General features: G+C 42.8%; 2 protein-coding genes across 2 annotated transcripts in view; both read right to left on the bottom strand.

Annotated features, from left to right (window-relative positions):
• Nucleotides 1–281: 281 nt before the first annotated feature.
• epb41l4b (erythrocyte membrane protein band 4.1 like 4B) lies at nt 282–16,753 on the bottom strand. The gene is made up of 23 exons (XM_031853599.1): nt 15,616–16,753; nt 13,268–13,372; nt 13,137–13,179; nt 12,547–12,625; nt 12,243–12,287; nt 10,758–10,810; nt 10,099–10,219; nt 9,335–9,422; nt 9,162–9,250; nt 8,516–8,585; nt 8,235–8,404; nt 7,228–7,337; nt 6,664–6,697; nt 6,325–6,358; nt 6,094–6,197; nt 3,986–4,125; nt 3,189–3,310; nt 2,992–3,105; nt 2,847–2,902; nt 2,598–2,750; nt 2,276–2,396; nt 1,989–2,122; nt 282–1,300 (listed from the first exon to the last, which is right to left on the bottom strand). The coding sequence occupies exons 1-23, from the start codon at nt 15,895–15,897 to the stop codon at nt 1,237–1,239; spliced, it is 2,331 nt and encodes a 776-aa protein (XP_031709459.1). The 5' UTR covers nt 15,898–16,753; the 3' UTR covers nt 282–1,236.
• A 968-nt stretch (nt 16,754–17,721) lies between these two features.
• Nucleotides 17,722–21,768, bottom strand: part of ptpn3 (protein tyrosine phosphatase non-receptor type 3) — a 17,645-nt gene continuing 13,598 nt past the window's right edge. Inside the window, exons 24-27 of the mRNA XM_031853062.1 lie at nt 21,399–21,527; nt 20,143–20,288; nt 19,920–20,055; nt 17,722–18,383 (exon numbers count right to left, since the gene is read on the bottom strand). Of these exons, the coding sequence (XP_031708922.1) occupies nt 18,309–18,383; nt 19,920–20,055; nt 20,143–20,288; nt 21,399–21,527 (486 nt within the window). The 3' untranslated portion in view covers nt 17,722–18,308. The remainder of the gene's footprint in view (nt 18,384–19,919; nt 20,056–20,142; nt 20,289–21,398; nt 21,528–21,768) is intronic.

The raw sequence follows: 21,768 nt of genomic DNA on the forward strand, positions 1-21,768 counted from the left end.
ACTGTAGGTGTGTAGAGACCGATGGATCAGTATTGTCATTAACAACAACATTCCCTCACTGGGTGGGTGAGGCCTACACATACACACTAACCACAAAAGCATGCAAGGTGAGGCCGATCCACATTCCCATGTCAGTGCAGAGACCAAAGATGCTGCTACAGAGTTGTCAAACAGATGATGTAACCTTTATTAAGATCCAACCGTGGGCAGGAATAACACGATCAGCACATATAGTACAGCAGCAGATCATCAGTCACCTCACATGTGGTTGTGACAAAGCAAGAGATGAAATAAAGTTGTGAAGCAGCAGGGTTACGCTTAAACAAAAGCTAACACCAACAACATGACTTCTGAGATCCGTTTTGGCATTTTGACCTGTGTTGAAAACTGCATGTAAAGAATTGTGATCCGCAATCTGTTCCTCGTGACAACCTGTAGTACAGGATCAGTGTCCTCAGATGTGACCGCAGATATGTCTCCTCCCAGTGGATGAACTGAGACTGCAGCTGCAGGACAATCCGGTTTCACCGTCTCCTTCACTGAGTCGATTCAGTTCACTTTTAGTTCACTTGGTTCAGGAAGTTTCTTAAAACTCAAATGCTGCAAATGTTTTGGCATCTCAAAAATGGATATCTGACATAAGGAACGTAGCCTGCTCTGTATTAAGTACAATGTCTATTTACATTTTGAAAAAACTGATTTGAAATTTACTTTCACTTCAGCCTCTGTAACTTAAAGTGCAGAGATCAATGCTTCAACAGTCGCTGTCTGAAATACAGTTTAGGCCTGAACACGGACACAGTGTTGATGTGTCGGTGACATGAAAGATAAACATAACCCCAAAGTAAGTCAGATTAATATTTCATCATGTAACATATTTATCATGCAGGCAGCACCAGTCACATATGTATCTTGTCTGTAATGTGTGTGTGTGTGTGTGTGTGTGTGTGTATGTGAGAGGGAGTCAGTTAGGCAGTGAATCAATTTTGTTCTATCTCACTTGTAGATTCAACAGTTTCAGTTTAATGGATACAAAGAACCGTCCTTCTAAAACAAACAATTAAGCCAATATATAACAATTGCTTTTTATGTAAATCTATATTTTTAACTGCTGAATGTATTATGCAAATATACAAATGTTGATTGCAGCCAACGACTTTGGGTCCTCTGTTCCCACTTTCCTCACTAAACGCCAGGTCTGCTGCACGTGGTGATGATGTTACAGGGGTCAAGGTCTCAGAGCTCCGTCATCAGGAGGGCTCTTAGTATTTTCTCTCTGTCCAACCTCATTTCCTCTCCGCTACAAACATAGAAAGATACAAACCTCGTGTCGTAAGAAGTTTGAAGATTTAAGTCTCCACAATTGTGCCTGTTTTCATTTCATTTCCTACATGTAACCAGGTAATAGACTGATGAAAGGCCAAAAGGGAACAATAAAGACGATACAAACAATCATAACAATGGAAGACAACTCTGCATTACAAAGGCAGAGAGAGAGACGTAACTACAGAAAAAGTGAAGTTAAGTAACAGATAAAGAAGTTGTAAAACCTTATTGGACAGTGACAGTAGTGTACAGACAGGAAAAATAATTGGCAATAATTTTGATAATAGAGTTCTTGCTTTAGTCATTTTTATAAGCAAAAAAGCCAAATATTTGCGTGTTCCAGCTTCTTAAATGTGAAGATTTGATGCTGTGTCTTTGTCACACATGAAAGCAAACTGAATATATTTAGGTTTTGAACTCTTGGTCAGACAAAACAAGACATTTGTCACCTCAGGCTGTGTTTTTTTAGTTTTCTCATGTTAGAGACAAAATTATTAACAGATTAATCAAGAGAAGAATCCGCATATTAATCAATAATGAAAATAATTGTTAGCTGCAGCCCTGGTTGTATGGTAACACTCAACCACGATGCCCCCACATCCTTACTTCAGATCTCCGGAGGGAGATTTTTAGCAAATACATTGAGAATTGAGGTGTGTTACCTGTCGTTATGGGCAGCAAGGTAAGGGACCAGGCGAGGAATGGAGCTATGGTAGTAAGAGGGGGAGAGATGGGGAGAAGGCGAAGGAGAGGGACAGCATGGAATACCCAGCTCCAGTGCTGGCATATTATCCACCTGGAATAAACATCAATGTGTACACACACACACACACACACACACGCACACACACAAACAGACATTCCTCTGTTTACTTACAAGTAATGCTGAGAGGCATTCAACAAACATGCACTCTGGTTTTTTAAGGTGTGTGTGCGTGTTTGAGAGCACCTGTGGGAATATGGACGGCTGTATCTGTTTGTCCAATGAGCTGCTAGACCCTGACTTTCCTGCACTCTCGGAGGAGATTGCTGCAAGTGCTTCTGGGAGATTATCTTCATCTTCATGGTTACTGCGTGAGAGATAATTTGAGAGAGACTAAATGACTTACATGACCTGCACATTGATCTGAATAACATTTTTTCAAAAGCGGAGACAGTGTTGCTTTTGCTTCAAGTACTCTGTGGAGTATTGTTTTCCAGAGCGCAACGTTCCTCTTGTGAAAGCTCAAGTGCTGGTTGGGAGACAGTAATCAAAGGTGATGTGTACTCACAAGCTGAACTGTCTGACCAGTCGTTTTCTGCGGTTGGTGCTCACGTTGGCTTTGGGATGCAGCCCCTCCGGCGTTGGGTTGAGGTCTTGCCAATGTGGCGTCTTCTCTGCCGTCAGACTGGATGCAGCTGAGTCTTGGGATGAACTCTGACACCTGAGGACCAGAGTCATCATCAGATAGAGAGTTAGTCTTAAATACACATGTGCAGAAACATATTTAAGCCTGTAACGATAGGATGAGGGCACCGGCCTGTCAATAAAGGTCTCATCTGAGTTCTTCCCTCTAGGCGTTGTTGGAGCTTCCTTCTACATCGTGGAGGAAAAGAGGATACCGGTGTTAGATACACTGCACTGGACACTTTGATGGTTAGGTGGAAGTCTGCTTTGGTACTCACCCTGAAGGCCGCCTCCATCTGGGCCTTGAGGATGTTACACTTAAGATGATCAGGGAGCATCGCCGGGGAGTTAGGAGGGTGCAGAGACTTTTCAGACAGCTGCTTCTCCTCTCCCTGGCAGGGGAACAGGGAGTAAAGAAACTTGGGATCTTATTGTGAGCAGAATGGGGAAGCAGTGTGTGGGGACAGTGTCTGACCTTGTTGTCCATGTTGACGTGCAGCGAAGGCCAGGGAGGAGATTCACCGTCTGACTCTAGAGCCTTGTGCAGAGACTGGGAGACATCCAACTCATCTCCAGGGCAGTGAGGAGCTCGGCGTTCTAATGCACACAAAGTTTAATGAGAAAATGAACTCTACGCTACATTAGGTATTGTGTAGACATGCTACTTTTTGGACACCGTTGATTCGTTAGCATGAACAGGCTCATTTGGCTACTTGTGTAATACCTGAGGAAGTCCGTGTCTAAAAAGTGTATCGTATGAATGCGTTATATTATTGATTTTCATCCACAGTGGCACATTTTTACAAAAGCTTTTGTACATAAACAGAAAATAATCTTTATTGTAAAGAAAGAAAAAAACACAAGAAAATGTGTTTAAAAGGGGCAGTTCACCCAAAACACAAAAATGTCTTAAAACGGTAGTCACCCGACGCTTTTTTCTTGCTGTAATCATTCCTTTGGTTCATACTGGCCATGAACATTAAGAGATACCTTCAGGATGCACTTTTATTATAAGAGACTGGGCCAAAATCTGCAGTCCTTTGTGCAAAACCATATTCCAACGTTTATCTGAAGCTTATTGGAGGCTTCAGCAGTCCAATTTATCAAAGCAAGAGGGTATCTTCTATAGTTACATTCTTTTTAGAGCAAAATCTAGCCTCAAATTGGGCAAATATGTTTTCTGTGATTCATACAGCGATGAGGACGGAAAGAGCATCAGTGTATTGACATATCACAGATTGGACGGCTCTCCCTCAGGCTGAGAGTACTCACTGTTCTTGGTGTGTGTGTGACAGAGCGTTTCCTGGCTGTGTGTGTGGCGGCGGTGATGGTGGTGGATCTTGCCAGAATACGAACTCTCATTCTCTTCAATGCTGAACTGATGGTCTGAAGCAGGACCACTCAGAGGGAAACTAAAGACAACATATGCAATCAAAGTATTTTCTCCTCCACAAACTGTAATATTCAAATAAATCATTATTCTTTGAATTCTAATCATTCAAACTTTCTGACTCAAGGTTCTAGAGAATATTCAACAAACACCATTGTAGATGTGGAGATAGACAGTATAAGACTGTTACAAGAGGGCTTAAGTTATAAAACAATGAAGGTCAGACAGATCTTTGCAGATTTTTACTTTTTTCTTTGCAATTATAAACATTGTTTATTTGAAAAGCCGAGTACGTCAACACACGATAATGCAAAAACATTGACCACATTTTCTGTAAACAGTTGGTTGATTCAGCAAATTCACAACCTGCTATAATAATGTAAAGTTTATTTAAAAACCTGTCTTTGAAAGCACAACAACACATTCTACGCATCTATTTCACACTGAACTATAACAATATAGCTTAAAGCAGCTCAATCCCTAAACCAGCATACAGTATGTGCTTCCACCCGTTGAGAATTACCTCACTCGCATCACTTTATCTCATTCAAATTAAAGTGATATTGATAAATTAGTGTCATACGCTTTATCATGCATGAAGACACATTTTATCTTCAAGGCAGATTTGTGATCCTGTGGTAAACATGTCGAAGGATTAAAACACCAGCCACGAGTACATGAAAAGGTCCACAAATAAAGCAAGGCACAAAGCTATTACACCTGGTCCTATCCTAATTTCATTTGTGTTTTAGTGGTGTGATTTACTCTATGTCAAGGGTTTTGAAAGTTGGACACTTTATATCTGTATATGAACCATGTTGATGAGACATTCTGAGTCTTAGTCATGTCAAAAAAACAATATTTGGTACAACCCGAAGAAAATGAGTATCGATGGATTTTGTCACTTTTATTTTTGGTATTCTTACTCTTACTTCAGCAGGATAATCATGCTCTAATTTTATTAGCAATTTAATGGATTTGGAATCTGTAAACAGGAAATATAACGTTACCATTTAGTCAGTGAGTTAGCTGTGAGCTACAACTTTACATTTTGGCAAACTGGCACCATCAAAAGTATTCCGTATGAGCCATCAGCAGTTCCTGTTTGCGATGTACCCATGAATATACAGATTTCTAGGTGTAAGTCATAGTAATGACAACATGAAAGGAGGTTTTTTATGCAAATTTCAGCAATCATTACAATGGTGGTCAGTTTTAAAGTGCCTTAATTGCCTCCACAAGCTGTGTGTCACAGCCACAGCTGTTGATGCAACTGTTGACCGTGTCGATAAGAGGCCCAAAGTTAAATAACTTCCTGTTGCACCCGTCCCTTTCACCTCATGTCTCTCCCATTGCTCCTTTTTGGGATATCTCATGAAGGCGTACACTGAAACACATGAGGCGATGTGACAAATGGATGATGACAGAGGTGATGAGGATGATGGGGGCAACTTTTCCCATTGAATCCATCAAAGGAGCCGCTCTCTCTCTCTCTCTCTCTCTCTCTCTCTCTCTCTCTGGGACACCAGTCTGTGTAATTCTCAGTGTTAAGAGTCTGGGTTGGAAACAGATTCCCAGTTCAAACAGAGGTCAAAGTGCGGTCATGACCTTATCCCTGTAAACCACACTGATCGATCCTGGGAAGGTGCCGCTGGTGCGCTGTGGGGCGGGAGGATGACTGGACACGGGACTCGCAAACTGGGAAGAAGGCCTGAACGTCACAGGGAGATGGAGGATCACACAGACGCACACACACACACACACGCACACACACACAGGCAGACGAGACAAACACAGACATGTGAGGTTTATGAGTGACATGAAGTGTGGTGAAAAACAGATCATTTGGAATGTGAGATGAGTGACTTTGTCTAAAAATCAATTTCTGATCAAGGACCCCTGAGACTGACTCGCATCATTCTTGAAGCAATTTAAAAATCAATGTCCTGGAGTATCTCTACACCCTGCTCTCTGTGGTTGGTTGTCTTACCTGTGTGATGGTTTGTCCCCGGAGTGGTGCAGGTAAACTGGAGGTGTGAGAGCCGGGTGGGGCGGGTGCCACGGCTCGTGGCCAATAGGAATGTTGTGCTGGTACTGGAGGGGAGAAGAGGAGACAGATTGAAGAGACGCCGAAATTAAATGTTGTCACAAGAGCGGAGCCAGATCAGTGGCTGCTGCGCGTGTGTGTGTGTTTAAAAGTAGGTTATCTGAGGTCACTCACTGGATGTAGGCTGGGATCAGGGCTGGCGTGAGAGCTGGAAAATATGGACAACAATCACTGACAGCAGATTATCAAACCAACTGAAAACATTAACTTCTTTATGTGTTTAGACCAAGCAAAGTATCCTCACAAGGTGAGGAAAACCCTACAAAGTGACGACCATTTCACTTTCTTTTACACAGGGCTATTTTTGTGTTAGTGTTAAGATTATCCAGGCCGTTATGTGGATTAAGGTCAAGGTTAGAGGATAAGGAATGAATGTAATAAAAGGAATGTCCTCACAAATACAGTAATATGAATGTGCATGTGTGTATTTGTGGTTGTTTGTGTGTATTTTACCCGATATGTGACGGCTTGGCTGGGGAAATGGCAGCTAACAGAAAGAGAGAAGAAAAATAGAACAGCAGGAAATATGACTATTTGTCACTCTATCCTCATTTATCTGAGCTTCTATCTGGTGTAAGTCTGTTTTTCAGTCCAGACTCCTTGCATACATGTTGTTAACCGTTATCAACACTTGAATCTTCATTCATTTTTGTCCAATAAATAAAAGGTGTGTGGAAGTAAATACAGTTCACAGTCTGCACCTGATCATTCATTAATGATATTCTAGAGGCATCTAAAGCTACTGTAGCTCACAGATGGTGGGAATATTAAGGAGTACCGCGGGTGTTTTAAGACCTGCTTAAGAATAAGGAACCTGTTGAATGAGCACTTTATTTTAGACATTTTTGGAAGGGCTGAATATTTTACAGGCTGCAGCTTTTCTCTGAAATAATCAAGTGTTCCTGAATTACAATGAACTAAAACAGTATGTGGCCTCTATGATAACACGTGCAGGCACATAAAGGACTAAGTAGGTGCTGTTAGTCATCAACTTTTACATGTGCTGACACGACTCACCTTTGCTCAGCGACTGTGTTCGGGAGGGGTACCTCTTGCTCGGCCTTCTCTCGAATGTGCTGGCTCTCCTCACTCGGCCTCCACGAGTGGCCTGATACTCTGTCTTACCACTGAGACCAACACATAGAAGACGGGGAAAGGTATACAAGTTGTTATTATAAAGCAACCACAGTGCAGTCTGACTCCAGTTCATGTGTTCAGAATTCACCTCTTTAAGGATGGAAAATAAATATAGTCAGTTGTTATTGTGCCACTATCAAGAAGACTGCTCCTTAAATAGTTTAATAGGCAAAGTCTTTGATGAGACTATCATTCCTTTACGATTGAGAGGTTGAATGAGAAAGCAGGTAAAGTAAAGAATAAATAAAAATGTATAAAAACTAGTGTAGTTTATGAAAACACAGAAACTTAACGCAAAACCGAGATTAAAGTAATTCAGCAAAAGAAGTTCACATGATTTTTGACTATATTTCTATTTAATTGACTTGGCATTTCTTACTGTTTTGCTCCTAAAATATCCTCTTATGCACATGCAAATGCGCATTCATTTCCTTCATGAAATTACTAAAACAGCTGACATCAGTTTGTTCTTCACACTGACTACATTACACGCTACAGGTGTTCCTGTTTTTGAATCCATCGACTCCAACGTGAAACAGACTTTGTAATGCTTTGTTTCGCTGCTCTAACAAATGTCAGGAAGTGCCCTTCAAGTGTGACAATTTGCTTTGACCGTCTCTGATAATGGTCAGAAGAAAACAAACAATATGAAGGGAACATTTCAGTCGCCATAGGAACAGGTCCATGTAACCATAGATACACTGTAACCATAGATACACAGGCTCCGTTTTGTGTGACAGGCTGTTTCCCCGTGTGCTGGAAATTAGTGCCGTCCACCACTACCTGAGTGAGACAACTTGTGTTATCCTTCTTTAGTGCCGTTCCAGCTGTCAATAACACAGTTCACGAGTACGAGGAGCAGGTGTTAGTCCGTCTCTGAGGTCTACCTGAATCTGAAGCGAGACCCAAGTCGCGTGAAGTCGCTTCGGCTGGCCTTGCCTGTGGTTGGTTGGCGTAGCCGGAAGAAGGCGTGGCTCTCCACGGCACACTTCCACAGGTGTTTACAGCTCTTGGAGCTGTCCAGCTGGAACACAAACGTGTGCTCCTGCTCCCGACCCTGAAGTCAGAAAACAAACAAATATTGTTCGCCGCCTTGTGTGTGTGTGTGTGTGTGTGTGTGCTTGTGAGTATGCAAGGTGTGTGTTAGTGTTTGTGACAGGATACAAACCTGATCGTCTTCCTCCACCACGGCCAACGTGAGTCGACTCCTTTTGAAGTCCAGCCGAGTGATTTTGGGCCTGGGTAACACACAGAGACACACACACATGAACAACAAAACCAATGACTCTACATTAGTAACTCAGGCTTGAGTCTTATTGAAGAAGGTTGAGATGATCAGAGCAGTGCTTTCCAAACAAATGGAAACCATAGCACCTTCAACAGGTATGATAACACCAATACCAAGATAATTTATATACAGTAGGCCTTTTCTCATTCACTCAAGAAAAAAGGGTCTGCAGTTAAGTTGCTCTGCGGACTTACTGATAAATATTGATATATCCATTTAGACATTTACTGCGATGTACCTGGAAAAGTCAGGAGCCAGAAAGCGTGTTGCGTTACAGTGTCATGCTGTCATGTCATTAGCTGCAACATAACTGCAAATGTTTTAATGAGGAGATTCTGGTGTTTATTGCTCATTTACATTGTTAAACGTGATGCGTTTAAACATAATGTAAAAATGTGTTAAATGTGGTGAAACTTTAAAAATGGACAGATTTAGTTGCACCCTTGGCCCGTCCTGAAGTCACACCAGGGTGCCACAGCACCCACATTGGGAACCACCGGTCTAGAGATGTGTTCGATGTACTTACCAAAAGAAGAGGCCAATTTTGTTGCGGCCTTCAAATACTAAAATGCCGGTAGGAGTGAGACCTAGTGCATATTCTCCTCCGTCTCTGCCCTGAAGAAACAATACACACACATTTAGTTGTCAAACACACTTGTAATGAAGTGACACTTGTGAAAGTAAAATACACTCGCACACCTTGACAAAGTGCATATCTACTCCGTAAAGTTCCAGCCACTTGCATTTGTTGAGAAAAGAAATCTCTGCTTCTGTCGGACTCTTTCCCCTGTGGATTTAAAATCAGACACCACATTAAGTTTTCACAAAAAAAATATCACTTTATCCGTCACCTCAGTTATGACACTTTGAAAAAGAAAAGTGTCAATAACGCCACTTGCTGCATGGCCTCTACTGGTTAATTGGTGTAAACTCAGAGTGGGTAACCCCCTGGCTGCGTCCCTCACTCAGTCTCGGTGTTGTGCGTAACAATGACTGCGAACTCAGTGCGAGTTTGTCCTTGTGTGGCTCAGTCGGCTTGGTGAGGCGCTGCATGTGTGTGTAATCTAATCCGAGATGGGAGCAATCAGACCGTGGCTGGGTTAAACATTGCCCAAAATCAATCAAGACCCTCCAGGGATTAATCCTTTAATCCTTCGTACAAACCAGTGAGAGCGAGGCCGATGCCGAGGCAGGGGGGTGAAATTTAGACGCCCTCATCAGTACAAACGCTGGTGCTGAAAGGCAGCAGCAGAATGTCTTCCCTTCCTGCTCAGCTTTTTTTTGCTCCAGTTGTTTCGCTCCAATGAGGAGATAAACCTGCTCAGGTCACTGGACGCCCTCCAATAAGTTGCTTTGACACAGCAAGTTTTGTGGCAACCAGTGCAGATGTACGTGTAGAAATATGGCTGTAAAAGTCCCATTTTCTACAACAAGTCTGACACTGAATTCATGATCAAACTCACCGGAGGTCCAACCACCTGCCAAAGATGTCCGCCTCCATGGGCGCGCTCTGTTTGGGAGTGAAGCGAAACTCAGACACCAGCTCTGGAGAGTGCTCCAGGGGATCACAGTCTCCCATCTCACCTGGATGTGAAAGCACAGAAAGAGATATCAAGTACAGATGCATTCTCTACTTGTTACACTATGTTTTACCATTATCCTGTAATTATCTCTTGTGGCCACAATGACTGCTATTCAGCAAAAATGTCATAGTCTCTCTGCATGTTCACGCTGCATCAAAGCATATTTTTAATGCAAGGAACCACCAAATTTATATTGTACTTTTCCATTTTAGCTTACTGCTCGACCTCTGCATTTGATTTTTAGATAGCACAGACCATACTGATGTCTACTGTTTTATCTTTAAACTATCCATATAGTGTTTGTGTCTATGTGTAAATAAAGTTTTGCTTGCTTGCATAAATGTCTTGCTTGGATGTCAAAGTAAACGCACCACTGAGAAAGAAAAAACTGCTTTACCAACGACAAATTAGACAGTAAATAAAAAATCAAATATATACGAGTGGACTAAATGTTGCAAGCAGATTTTCATATCACAGTGAAATGAATGGAGATTAATGGCCTCCCAGAACGTGAAAAATCAATCTAAAAGTCTACTTACTTTGTAAACAAAATGCCGCCAGCTCTACTGAGACATCATACGGACATTTCAATCTGACCAGAGAAAGAGAGACACTGCTGATGAGCTGTTTTTAGTGTAAGTGCATTCATAGCGTACATGTTATCATGTGTGGGATAGACATAAAAGAATGCCCTCCACTGTGTGTGTGTGTGTGTGTGTGTGTGTGTGTGTGTCAAGGAGAAGAGGAGCAACCCTTTTTCCGAAAATAAGCAGCCCTCTGCTGTTCCTGATCTTTATAATAGAGTTGGACTCTGGGGATGCGTGGCCCAGATAGTCAGGAGGAGGGAGAGGGGTAGCACGCTGTCGGAGTGTGTGTTTGTGCATGCAGGTTTGTGTTTGTGTGTGAGAAAGCCGGCTCCACTGTACAGAATACCCCAAACTCTAATGTAGGCGACCCGTGTGGACGCTCCCACAGATGAGTGTGTTTAACGCTACTTTTGAGAACCAGAATTCTTGACAGATTAAGAGAAATTACCAAATGTTTTCTTCTGTTAACAAGGCTTTTCAGAAATCGTTTTAATCTTTATCTTCCATTAGACGCCAGTAATGAGGTCAACATTTCTTACAGACACAGAGGGACATTTTTTTATTAAATTGCATATTTTTCACCATTCATAAGCTTAACATTTACCTCCATTAAAATGATAGTTTTCTTCTTTTGTTTACCCTCAAGTAGCTTTAAGATTGTGATGATGCTTATTGTCTCACACCATCACATATATATTCTGTATCAGCTTGTTACAGTTCTTTAATGAATGTTATAGTAATAGAGTCAAATATCAAAAGGCAAGACTCTGACAGAATGTTTTGTCTGGCTACAGCTCTCCATCTAAATAAATATCATAGAAGTCTTTGGCATCATTTTGAAACACATTTCCTTATAATTCATGATCAAATTTAGTATTGTTGTAAACTTTTGGCTCTCCATTAGAATTAAAAAACAAGTTCTGTGGGTTTTGAATAAATGGTTGTACACCATGCGTTTGTAATGTCTAAACCACTGCCAGCTGCTGTTTCCGGGGTTAATTAACATATCAAACAAACAACTGTTACCTGACTTGACCTCCTAACAACCACGTTAATTGTTGAATTGTTAGGATAGGAAGTAATTGTCAGTATGTTTCCACTTCCCGCTCTTTATATTTGGACCTGTAATTGACTTCCTATCCTTATTATTTGTGTAATGAAGTTACCTGCTGGGCAACGAATCAAACACACTTATCAAGCTGACTTATACAGCACCAAGTTCTCATCCTCTCCTGTTTGTCTCTCGACTCACTTAGAGTAAATAAACGTGTTTCCCAAAAATGTCGAACTAATCCTTTCGATGTGTACAAAATATGTAATATGATCATATGTATGTGATATATAAAATGGAGGTATTTGTGTATACATATCTGTCTCCGAGTATGTTGTACTGTAGTGTTTACATTTGTCTGCGTTAACAGCGACAAAGGAACTTACTTGCCAGACAGAATATCTTGTCGAAGCTGCAACACGAACAGATACCTGTTGGTGTAAAAAAACAAACATCAACACACAGAGTGAGAGGCTCACCGGACATAAATCAATTGCCGTATTACAGGCTTTTCCTCATCTCTGACACATCATTTGTTTTAACAAGTCTCTGTTCGTTCGGCCTTGATTTGAATCTGCCCACAGCAGCAAAGTAATTAGCCCCGCATCCCCTTTAGACCTCCGCACTGGGCTCCTGAGAAAACCAAGTGTGTGTGAGTGTCTGATTTGTGTGTGTGTGAGAGATCTTTACCTTGTAAATTCCTCACGCAGGTTATTTGGCTCTGAAGAGTAAAATTTCACTCTGAAGAACAGCTTGTATCGAGGCCCGTCTAAAAGACCAAAAAGAGAGAGCAGAGTGTAAAAAAATAAATACTGAATGTGTAGGTGTGTGTATGTGTGAGAGACAAAGAGGTAGACAAAGATAAAGTAGCAATTTATCAATCAAATCAAATCGTCTTATGATTTATTTTATCCGTTTTATCTCATCCATCACCGTCAGACAGGCCATGAATCTTTATTCACCTGTATTTCTTTGCAACCTACTCTATTATTCCTTTCCTGTTTAACTTTAACATCGATCAGACTCTTCTTTTGAGGCCCCTGAAGCACAAAAGGACCGGCGAACCAGTAGGACATCAGTCTCTCCTGTACCATTCATCTCTCTGTCACAAGCTGGAGAGGTAAACAAGGGTACGGCTCCGAATGCAAATGCTAATCACCCTGTCAACATTGGATAATGCGGCACCTGCTCCCCACTTACCTGCTTCCACATACTGCACATTTTCCAGCACACACAACACGAGTAGGCCTAATTGGACAAAGAGTCTAAGTTGAACTTACCTCGGATCTGTTTATTTATCAGCTTGGACATATCCAGCCAGTGCTAGGAGAGAGAAAAGAATAGGAAGGGGAAAATTAGTTTTATCAGCTTGTGGGCGACTGTGAGAGAAGTAAGAGAGCTCGTTACTCACTGAGACTTGCTCCGAGTCCATGTACTGCAATCCAAAGTAGTCCGTCTCCACCAGATCTATGTGATACATGATCTGGTCAAAAAGGTCCTGGCCTTTAGACTTGCTCTACAAAGGAAGAACAAAAGGGCAAATATTTGTGGCTGAGCTTCATGCTTGTTTATTCTCATCTCCTGCACTGTAGTAACCTGATCCTCTCCGGATGAATTGAGTCTTAAAACTCGAGTTTCACCATGCAGGTGGCTGCCAGATTTCCCAGTAATGTAGGCACGAAAGACAATAACGGGCACAAAACGAGTTAAAGTGGACGTGAAGGTGGCTGTCTGTCTGTGTGTGTGTGTGTGTGTGCGTGTGGGTCAAAAAGAGAAGGGCAAGCCACTGAGGGGAGAGGTCTTTACTCAGGCCTTGGTTAATAACACACACGTCACTGTACTGAAGCAAAACATTTTGTCCCAAACTTCACTCGAGCAGATGTGCCTCATCGCCCAGCATGAAGACCTGACCCCAGTCTGCCCCATATAACACACAGTGGGTGTGTAGAAAGATGACAGCCTTGTACTTTGGATCCTGATAACAACTCTAAACTTCCTGGTGCGCCTATGAATGTGTGAGGAAATCAGTGGTATTAAGGGATTGGGGACGAGGGGGTGGGGGGGGGTGAGGGAATCACGCTCTTGCTCATTCTGCAGCATGTAGTTTTAGAGAGGCTGATAGAAATCATGGCCTCTATTACACGGGTGCACATGATGTGGCAGAAATGTGACACACACTTGAGTGAATATATTTTTGAAGTGACAGGCTAATAAGCTTTAATGGCCAATTTTCAGCTCTGCTCAGCACACCCGGCATGTGGCAACTTGTTCCAACACACCTTCGACTAAGCTACCAGCTTGACAAGCCCAGCGTCATTTAGTTGTTGGAGCTATGGCTTTGTGTTAGCGCTGTAATCTCCCCGTTGGTCTGTAAGAGAAATACTCTCGCTACTCTTGATAACCCATTATACACCGTCCGGGCGTTTCAGAGGTGACGCATGCACGCAGCAGCTTCGGTGACACACGCAACCTTCAAAATGAAAACATCTTACGAGAAGCCACTTGCGCACGAATGCCCACACACTCGCTCATCATCCCACCTACCCCTCACACACTCGTAGCACTCGTCTGTGACACAGAGTCCCCACAGTTAAAATCAGATCAGGGAGTCGGGGAATTAAAGGGAGATGGACGGAGAACAGGAGGAAAAAGGAGAAGAAGGAGGAGGCAGAGTGTGAAAGAGTAAGACGATGAGCGAGGGAGCAGGCCACAGAGGGAGTGTAAAAGAAGATTAAGAGGGGAAAATGGCACAAGGAAGGGAGTGAGGGGGAGAGCAGAGATTGCTTGAGGAAGATCTGATACAAGCAAATAGACTGAGAGAGAAGAAGAAGAACAAAGTGAAAGGAAGACGTTGTAAACAGGATTGGGCAGCTTCAGGTCTATCTTAGGTAGATTTCCCGGCAGTCAGAAATGGGGAAGTAATGTGATGACTTGGCAGATCATAACACCATCTGGAGCTTCTCCTCTCACAGTACAGGAAGAGGCACACACACACACACACACACACACACACACACACTAACAGGCTACTATAAAGGCCACTATAACGATACAGGCACTGAAACTTTGGTAACTTTTCTCTGCTGAACTTCCAATAGACACATTCTAGACACATTGTTCGTTATCGATTTAAACTTCAGCTACAAGTGATTTACTTCGCTGATTCCTCTGTTTAGCCAAATAAATATCCAACACAACAAAACAACAACTATGTTCTATATCCAGAGATGAGGTCTTCAAGTTGTTCATTTTGTTTGGCCATCAGTCCAAAACTGATATAAAATGATATAAAAAAAGAGAAAAACAGCAAATCCTTTTTGTTTATAGTTGATCACTGTTCAAAATAGTTTGAGCCTTAATTGACGCTGCATGTCTGCTCCATGAATGGCAAAATAAAAAGCATATTCACTTCAACATATTATCTAACCAGGATTGTGTTCAACTTTAACTTTAACAACTTTAACTTGTAATTATTCCAATCAACCTTAGTGGCAGTTTCTCCTTATATTTTGAATTTAAAAAGTTGAAAGTAAATGGACAACAGCCCTGACTCCAGGCTAAACATGGTCAATGTCACCTGTCTCTCACTTTTACAGCGAACCACCAGGAACCCCCCACAGGGTCCCTCCGGGGTCCCCGGGCCGCACTTTGACCCTCACTGACCTGGTCTACCACCTAGTCCTGCGCCACGTACTCTATTTACACACGCTGGCGGGCCAGTGTCAACACACAAAGCCGCTGTGGGCTTCACACACTCACAGGCAAATCCACATTGACGTCCGAGCCGTCCAGCAGCAGCACGCGGCAGCTGATGCTGGTCCTCGCGGTCCCGGCCGCCGGGATGTGAACCGATGCCCCCCCGCTGACCACGGCGGGCGTGTGTACGACCTGCTGCTGATGGGCCAGGAGCAGGGGGTTCCCAGTCATCCCTCCTGCTCCTCCTCCTCCTCCTCCCCCTTTACCGTCCCGCTCGTCCCTCTCTCTCGTCTGGAAGCGGCTTCGGGAACGGTGGCTGAACGTCCGGCGCAGAAAGCCCATCATCTTCCTCAACCACAAGGTGAGGTGGTGGTCCGTGTTGTGTCCGTGAAAACTGCCCCACGCAACAGTCGGTGAAGCCGGGGTCCCGCTTCTGCTGCTGCCGCCACCTCCTCCTCGTCCTCCCCGGGGCGAGGAGTCACTTAGCAGGCACGGAGGAGACTTCAGGGCTGCCGATCAGTCCTCAGGCTGCAGGGGGGGACTCCAGCCGCATACTAATGAAACTACCACAGATCGACCACCGAGGCGCCAACCAGTTGATTTTCGACCATTCGGCCCGGTGTGAACGACGGGACTCTCTCACGGAAATACAAGCAGCCCTCCTCCTCCTGTCCTCTCTCGTGCACCTGCCTCCTGCTTCGCTCGCTGTTGCGCACCGACTCTAAAATACCGGAGAAAACCCGTCCGACACCCCGCAGTGGGAGCCTCACTGGGCCGGGGGAGGCGGTAGAAAGTCGTGTAACCTCTGAACCGGGACCCCGGTGGTTGCGGTTCCTTATCCCACCGGCGAATCGAACTAGTCTACCTCACAGGTAAAAGTCAACCAACGAAACTGGACAAACAGTGTGTTGTGCGCCTGCGCACAAACACCACGCAGAACAAACTTCAGTTTTTTGCGACTGGCTGACCCACCAGTGCCGTCGAACCAGCGCCACCTGTCTGTCACAGGTCCGCCTGCTTAATAGTGGATCCTGAGTGGTTCCCAGGGTGGGGTCATGTCATAATGATTATGATTTATGTCGCTCTATTTGTCAAAGCCGTACCAGCACTGTAGAAATCTGAGCTCATGAGTCCAAGTCAAAAACAAACACATTTTTTGTATTTGTTTGGATTTGTATTAATATTTATGTAGGCATCTATTCAAATATATTTTCTGTAAAACATGTATCATCATGAACGTCTACGAAGCTCTCTCCGCACTGCCAAGAATACAATTCTGGCAAAAAATATGAAATACCGTATTTATTTTTCATTGGGTTAAAAATACTCATTCAATTTTATTGCACCTTAAAAATATTGAAATCAGGTTATAAATTATTTTTAAGACTTTATGACATTTTTTATTTCAATATTTTTATTTATCAAGTCCGTACCAATAATAAAACTTTCCCCAAATTTCCCATTTCCACACCGTACAAACACAAATAAATGGGGCCAACCACAAATTAGTGTTTTTCTTAGAAATAAACTATTCAATTATGATAAAGTACAAAATCATAACTCCACCACTGAGTGTGCTTCCACCTCATCCTTACTTTTACAAACTAACTCTACACACACCCTCAGATGTGCAACTGTTGGACCAAAAATATGAAGATTTTGAGTCAGTCGCTTCTGTACATAGTTTATAAGTGAAATGATGACATGATACTTATTTGGTTTTAGTTGGTACTTTGCAAATTGCACTCCTACTCTTCATACCTGGATGATACTGTTCGTAAAAAAAAAAAAAAGTACTACCAAAGCACAAATATAAAAACAGTGAATTACACAACATTATAAGCCTGCATGATACTGAAATCCTCGCATATTACATTTGGTTGTGGTGCCATTCTTTTAAAACAATATGTTGCCCTAGCCAGACACACTTTGGGCTAATTTCTGATGCTGAGATAGTTTCACTGACATGACGCCAGCTTTAGAGGAAGTCAGCTGAAGGTTAAATGAGCAGACTACTCTTCACTTCAGTGAGCAGCTTCATTCTGCAAGGAAATATAAAAAAAGGCATGTATAAGACTCCAAAAAGAGTCTAAACATAAACTGATCCTCATTTAATGATCTAATTCATAACATTCACTATCAGATGAAATGACAAAGCATACACAAGAGTATAAATCATTGTGTTTATTTAGTGTCTTAATAATTTAAGAGTGCTGAACAGTCGGGTTTGGTGCTCTTCTGGCGGACAGCGTGCGGTGCTGCACCATCGTGACCTTACAGTATCTGCTGTAGTGGTCTAAAGCCTGCCTCGCTCTTCATCTTTGGACACACAGATAAACTACAGATTATAATCATCCTGGTCTGCCTCTGCCGCCCCGTTCGATCCATCGACTGGGAGGCGTCAGTCTAAGGCACACATAGCTAAATAAGTAGAGGCAACAGTCCTGTGTGGCCTCTTGGACAGAAAATAGCATCAGTTTTACACCAACATCTATGGAGACCGCAGCCTCTACATGCTACATGTACTATCAGCAAAGACTAAGGCCGACTAGGTGTAAGATTCATACCCACATTGAATCTAGGCTACACAGACCACAGACAGCTGTGCTCTGAAGCTGGTTATACTCTCATTATCCAGTCTGTGTACCGATCCCACGGGCAGCGACAGAGGTTAATCTGTTATAGTCCCTCTGTGGCAGTCGCCTGCAATGAGATGAGGCTAAGTGTGTCTGTTCTGGTCCTGTTGGTGATTTGGGCTACCGTGCTGTAGATCCCTGTTGTTCCCCTTTGTGGACTCGCAGAATGGCGTTACACACAAACTGGAACTGACACTGAAACACACAACAAACAAAGCGTTACTAGCTGTTACACAAGTGTTTTTGAAAGGGTAGAACTGATTAGATTTAACATTTTCCTCGTCATTAAATTCCATAAAAAGAACAAGATCAACAATGGACTGATCCTACTAACAAGTGTTGTCTGTGAAAGCTTATTTTTCTGTGTCATAGAGCTTAACTGTTGTGCAAAATCTATTAAAACACATCAACGAGCCAGCACTAACACACTTAATACGGATTAATGCATGAGTGACAATAGTCCCCAAAAATATACTTTTTACTGCAGTTTGAGAAGCATTTTCTAAAACCTTTTTTTTTGTTATCAACACAGAGTCATGCAAGCTGCTCTGTGAGGCTGTACTTTGGCCCAGCTGTGCTTTGAGCTAAATGCTAACGTCGGCATGCTAACATTCTGGTATTTAGCAGGTATAACGTTTACAATCCTCAACATCTTCGTTTAAAATGTTAGCAGTTGCTAATTAGCACTACGCACAGAGCACAGCTGAGGTTGATGGGAATGTCTTTCATTTTGCAGATACTCTAAACCAAAATATTGAAAAAATTAAATATTTGACCCGATGATGGCGTTATATATAAAAGTCAGCGGATCACCAGAGTAATTACAATTCCTCCTGACGACATAAATGCATGTGCCAAATTTCACGGTAGTCCATCCAACAGTTGTTCCAACATTTCACTCAAAATTTTAAAAAGTCAGCAGGACTGGTTACCTTGAAATTGTGACCATCTTTACAAAATTTCATGGGAAATCAAACAGTTGTGGCAGAGCGTAAGAAAGAAAGACTGCTTAAGAAAGATGGAAAGGTTTGTCCTCTGACTGTGCATGTTTTCCATTACTGTCAGGGACACAAACATATGAGGGAAACCTGAGGAAAAGTTCCATCAGCACAAATACATCCGAGAGAAGTAGCCTCGGGGACTGGATCGTTTTTCAAAATAAGGGTTATAGTGGTGGCAGCAGTGGCCTTGAAACAGGCTGGTGACTGGAGGGCTGCCATATTCCCAGCACTACCTCCCATCAAAGCAATGAGTAACACTTTCCCATCCATTAAACCAAATTCCGGACATTTAAAACTAATTGTGTGTGCCTAATGAAATATGAAAACCAAAATGTTGTCTTTTAAATAAATACATGCATTTGAGCAGATTTAATTGAGCCAAAGAGAAAGCATGTGGCTAAGATGTTAACTGAGCATTTTAAAGAGCTCTTCTCAGCAAATGATATTGATATTCTCTGTGGTTATGTCCCATCTTCTGTCAAGCCAGATATTCCTATAAAACAAACTAAAAAGTGCAAGTTTAACGAGTCTTAGACCACATGTAGAAGACAAACCAGCTGGGCCTTATGATGATTAAAAGCTTGTAATCGGCTGAGATATTTAGAAACTACAGATAATGAATATTAAGGACAGCTTCAACTTCTCTCAAGCGACAGGTGACCCTGATAAAGAATCTAATAAAGGAGAGAACAATCGCTGTGGCAGAAATCCTTGCTCTGTTTCTCCGTACCGTGGTCTGAATCATCATGGCTCGCTGATCTCTCAATGTTTTGACAATGTCCAGCAGGAACACCGGCCGACCCTCATCCAACAAAGTCAGAGCCGTTTCCATTGTGATCAGAACACCTGTCCGTCCAATCCCAGCACTGAAATTACAAACAAACAAAGCATGAAGTGTATAGTAGAGACAGGTACAGCACATACGTGTGTGTGAGAGTGTGTGCGTGTGTTACCTGCAGTGTACCAGTAGTGGCTCTTCACCTCTCCTCCTCTCCCTGACCGAGCTGATGAACAGCAGGAAGTCTGAGGGGTCATCTGGTACGCCGTGGTCGGGCCACGCGACATACTGCAGGTGTGTGACTGCACGTTCCTCACCCCGCTGACACACACACAGACGAAAAATAAAGGTGCATAATCAGAGATATGTAACCTTTGGGAAATACATCCCCCACATGAGACTAACTCTGCAGCGCTACAGGCTTAAACATTCTGACAATATTCAGCACATGAGAAAGCAAAAGGTTGTAGCGGGAGCAACACGTGACCAGTAGGTGACACACAGAAAGATGAAGACAGGTGGCGAGGAGAATGGCTGAGTTTAGAGTTTATAATAGTCATGTGGCCTGTGACTCCATGCAGGGATTAACTCGCTCCGCCAGAGGAACAGATGGGCTCACACAGCAGTATCTGTGTGTGCATGTGTGTGACTTCATGCCTCCTTGAGCATTATCTGTTTATTTACCTGTTTGCCCCAGAAGTCAATGTGGAAAACAGCTAATTTGATCAGATTATCTACCATATTAAGTGTTTTAAACTCATTTGGATAAACCTCTCAGAAAGACCTGCCCACCTACCTAATACACACTAACACGCACAGGCCCACCCACACACACACACACACACACACAGACACAGACCGTGCCACCCATACGGAGGTGACTGTATGTTTGGCTGTGGATAGTTTGCTGCCCGTGGTGAACTCTGTTTTGTGACATATGGCACAAACATGCTACATGTCACTGCAAACATACAAATAGAAAAGCTCCGTGTTGTGTGACCATGCTTTGCTCAGGTTTCACGTGGATATGGAAGCAGGTGTGAACTTCAGGGCAGCTAGGGTTGCAACTAATTATTTTCACAATTGTGTTTTTGTTTTCTCGCTTAATTGTTTGGCCGATGTGACATCAGAAAACAGTTAAAAGGTGCAGCGTGTAGGATCTGGATGAAACCTTTTGAAACATATTTATTAATACTATATTCCATTTCTGCCAATAGCTCCCTCAAAATCCTACACACGCTTAATAAAAAAAAAAAAAAGCCGGTCATAATGTTATAATGATGAAGACATTTGGTCTTGTTTTGTCTGACCAAATGTCCAAAACCCCAAAATATTGAATTTACTATGATGTTAAGCAGCACATTTTCACATTTGAGAAGATTAAACAAGTGATCAATTCTCTGTTGATCGACGAGTCCTTTGCTACTGTACCTGTGTGTGTGTCAGAGTGAACTGCCGCGTCACATACGCCAGGTTACACTCCTCAGAGTGACACTTCACCCGCATGTGCCCGTAATCCTTCGCTTCTGGCGGATGCGGCCAGTACTGGTGGCACTTGGTCTGCAAGTGTATGACATCACCGACAGATTACATTACATGTGACATGAGTCATCAGTCATGATACGGTGTACGACTGCTGCTGCATCCGCTCTCATGAAATCAAAACTCATATTCAACAACATCGTATGTTCAACCCGGCAGGCTGAGGAACAAAAGCAATTCATCAGGAGCAGGATGTGAACCGATTGTCAATTTGTGTGTGTGTGTGTGTGTGTGTGTGTGTGTGTGTGTGTGTGTGTGT

Source organism: Anarrhichthys ocellatus, unplaced genomic scaffold, assembly GCF_004355925.1.
Source record: "Anarrhichthys ocellatus isolate YVR2014 unplaced genomic scaffold, GSC_Weel_1.0 scaffold13, whole genome shotgun sequence".
Taxonomy (NCBI): Eukaryota; Metazoa; Chordata; class Actinopteri; order Perciformes; family Anarhichadidae; genus Anarrhichthys; species Anarrhichthys ocellatus.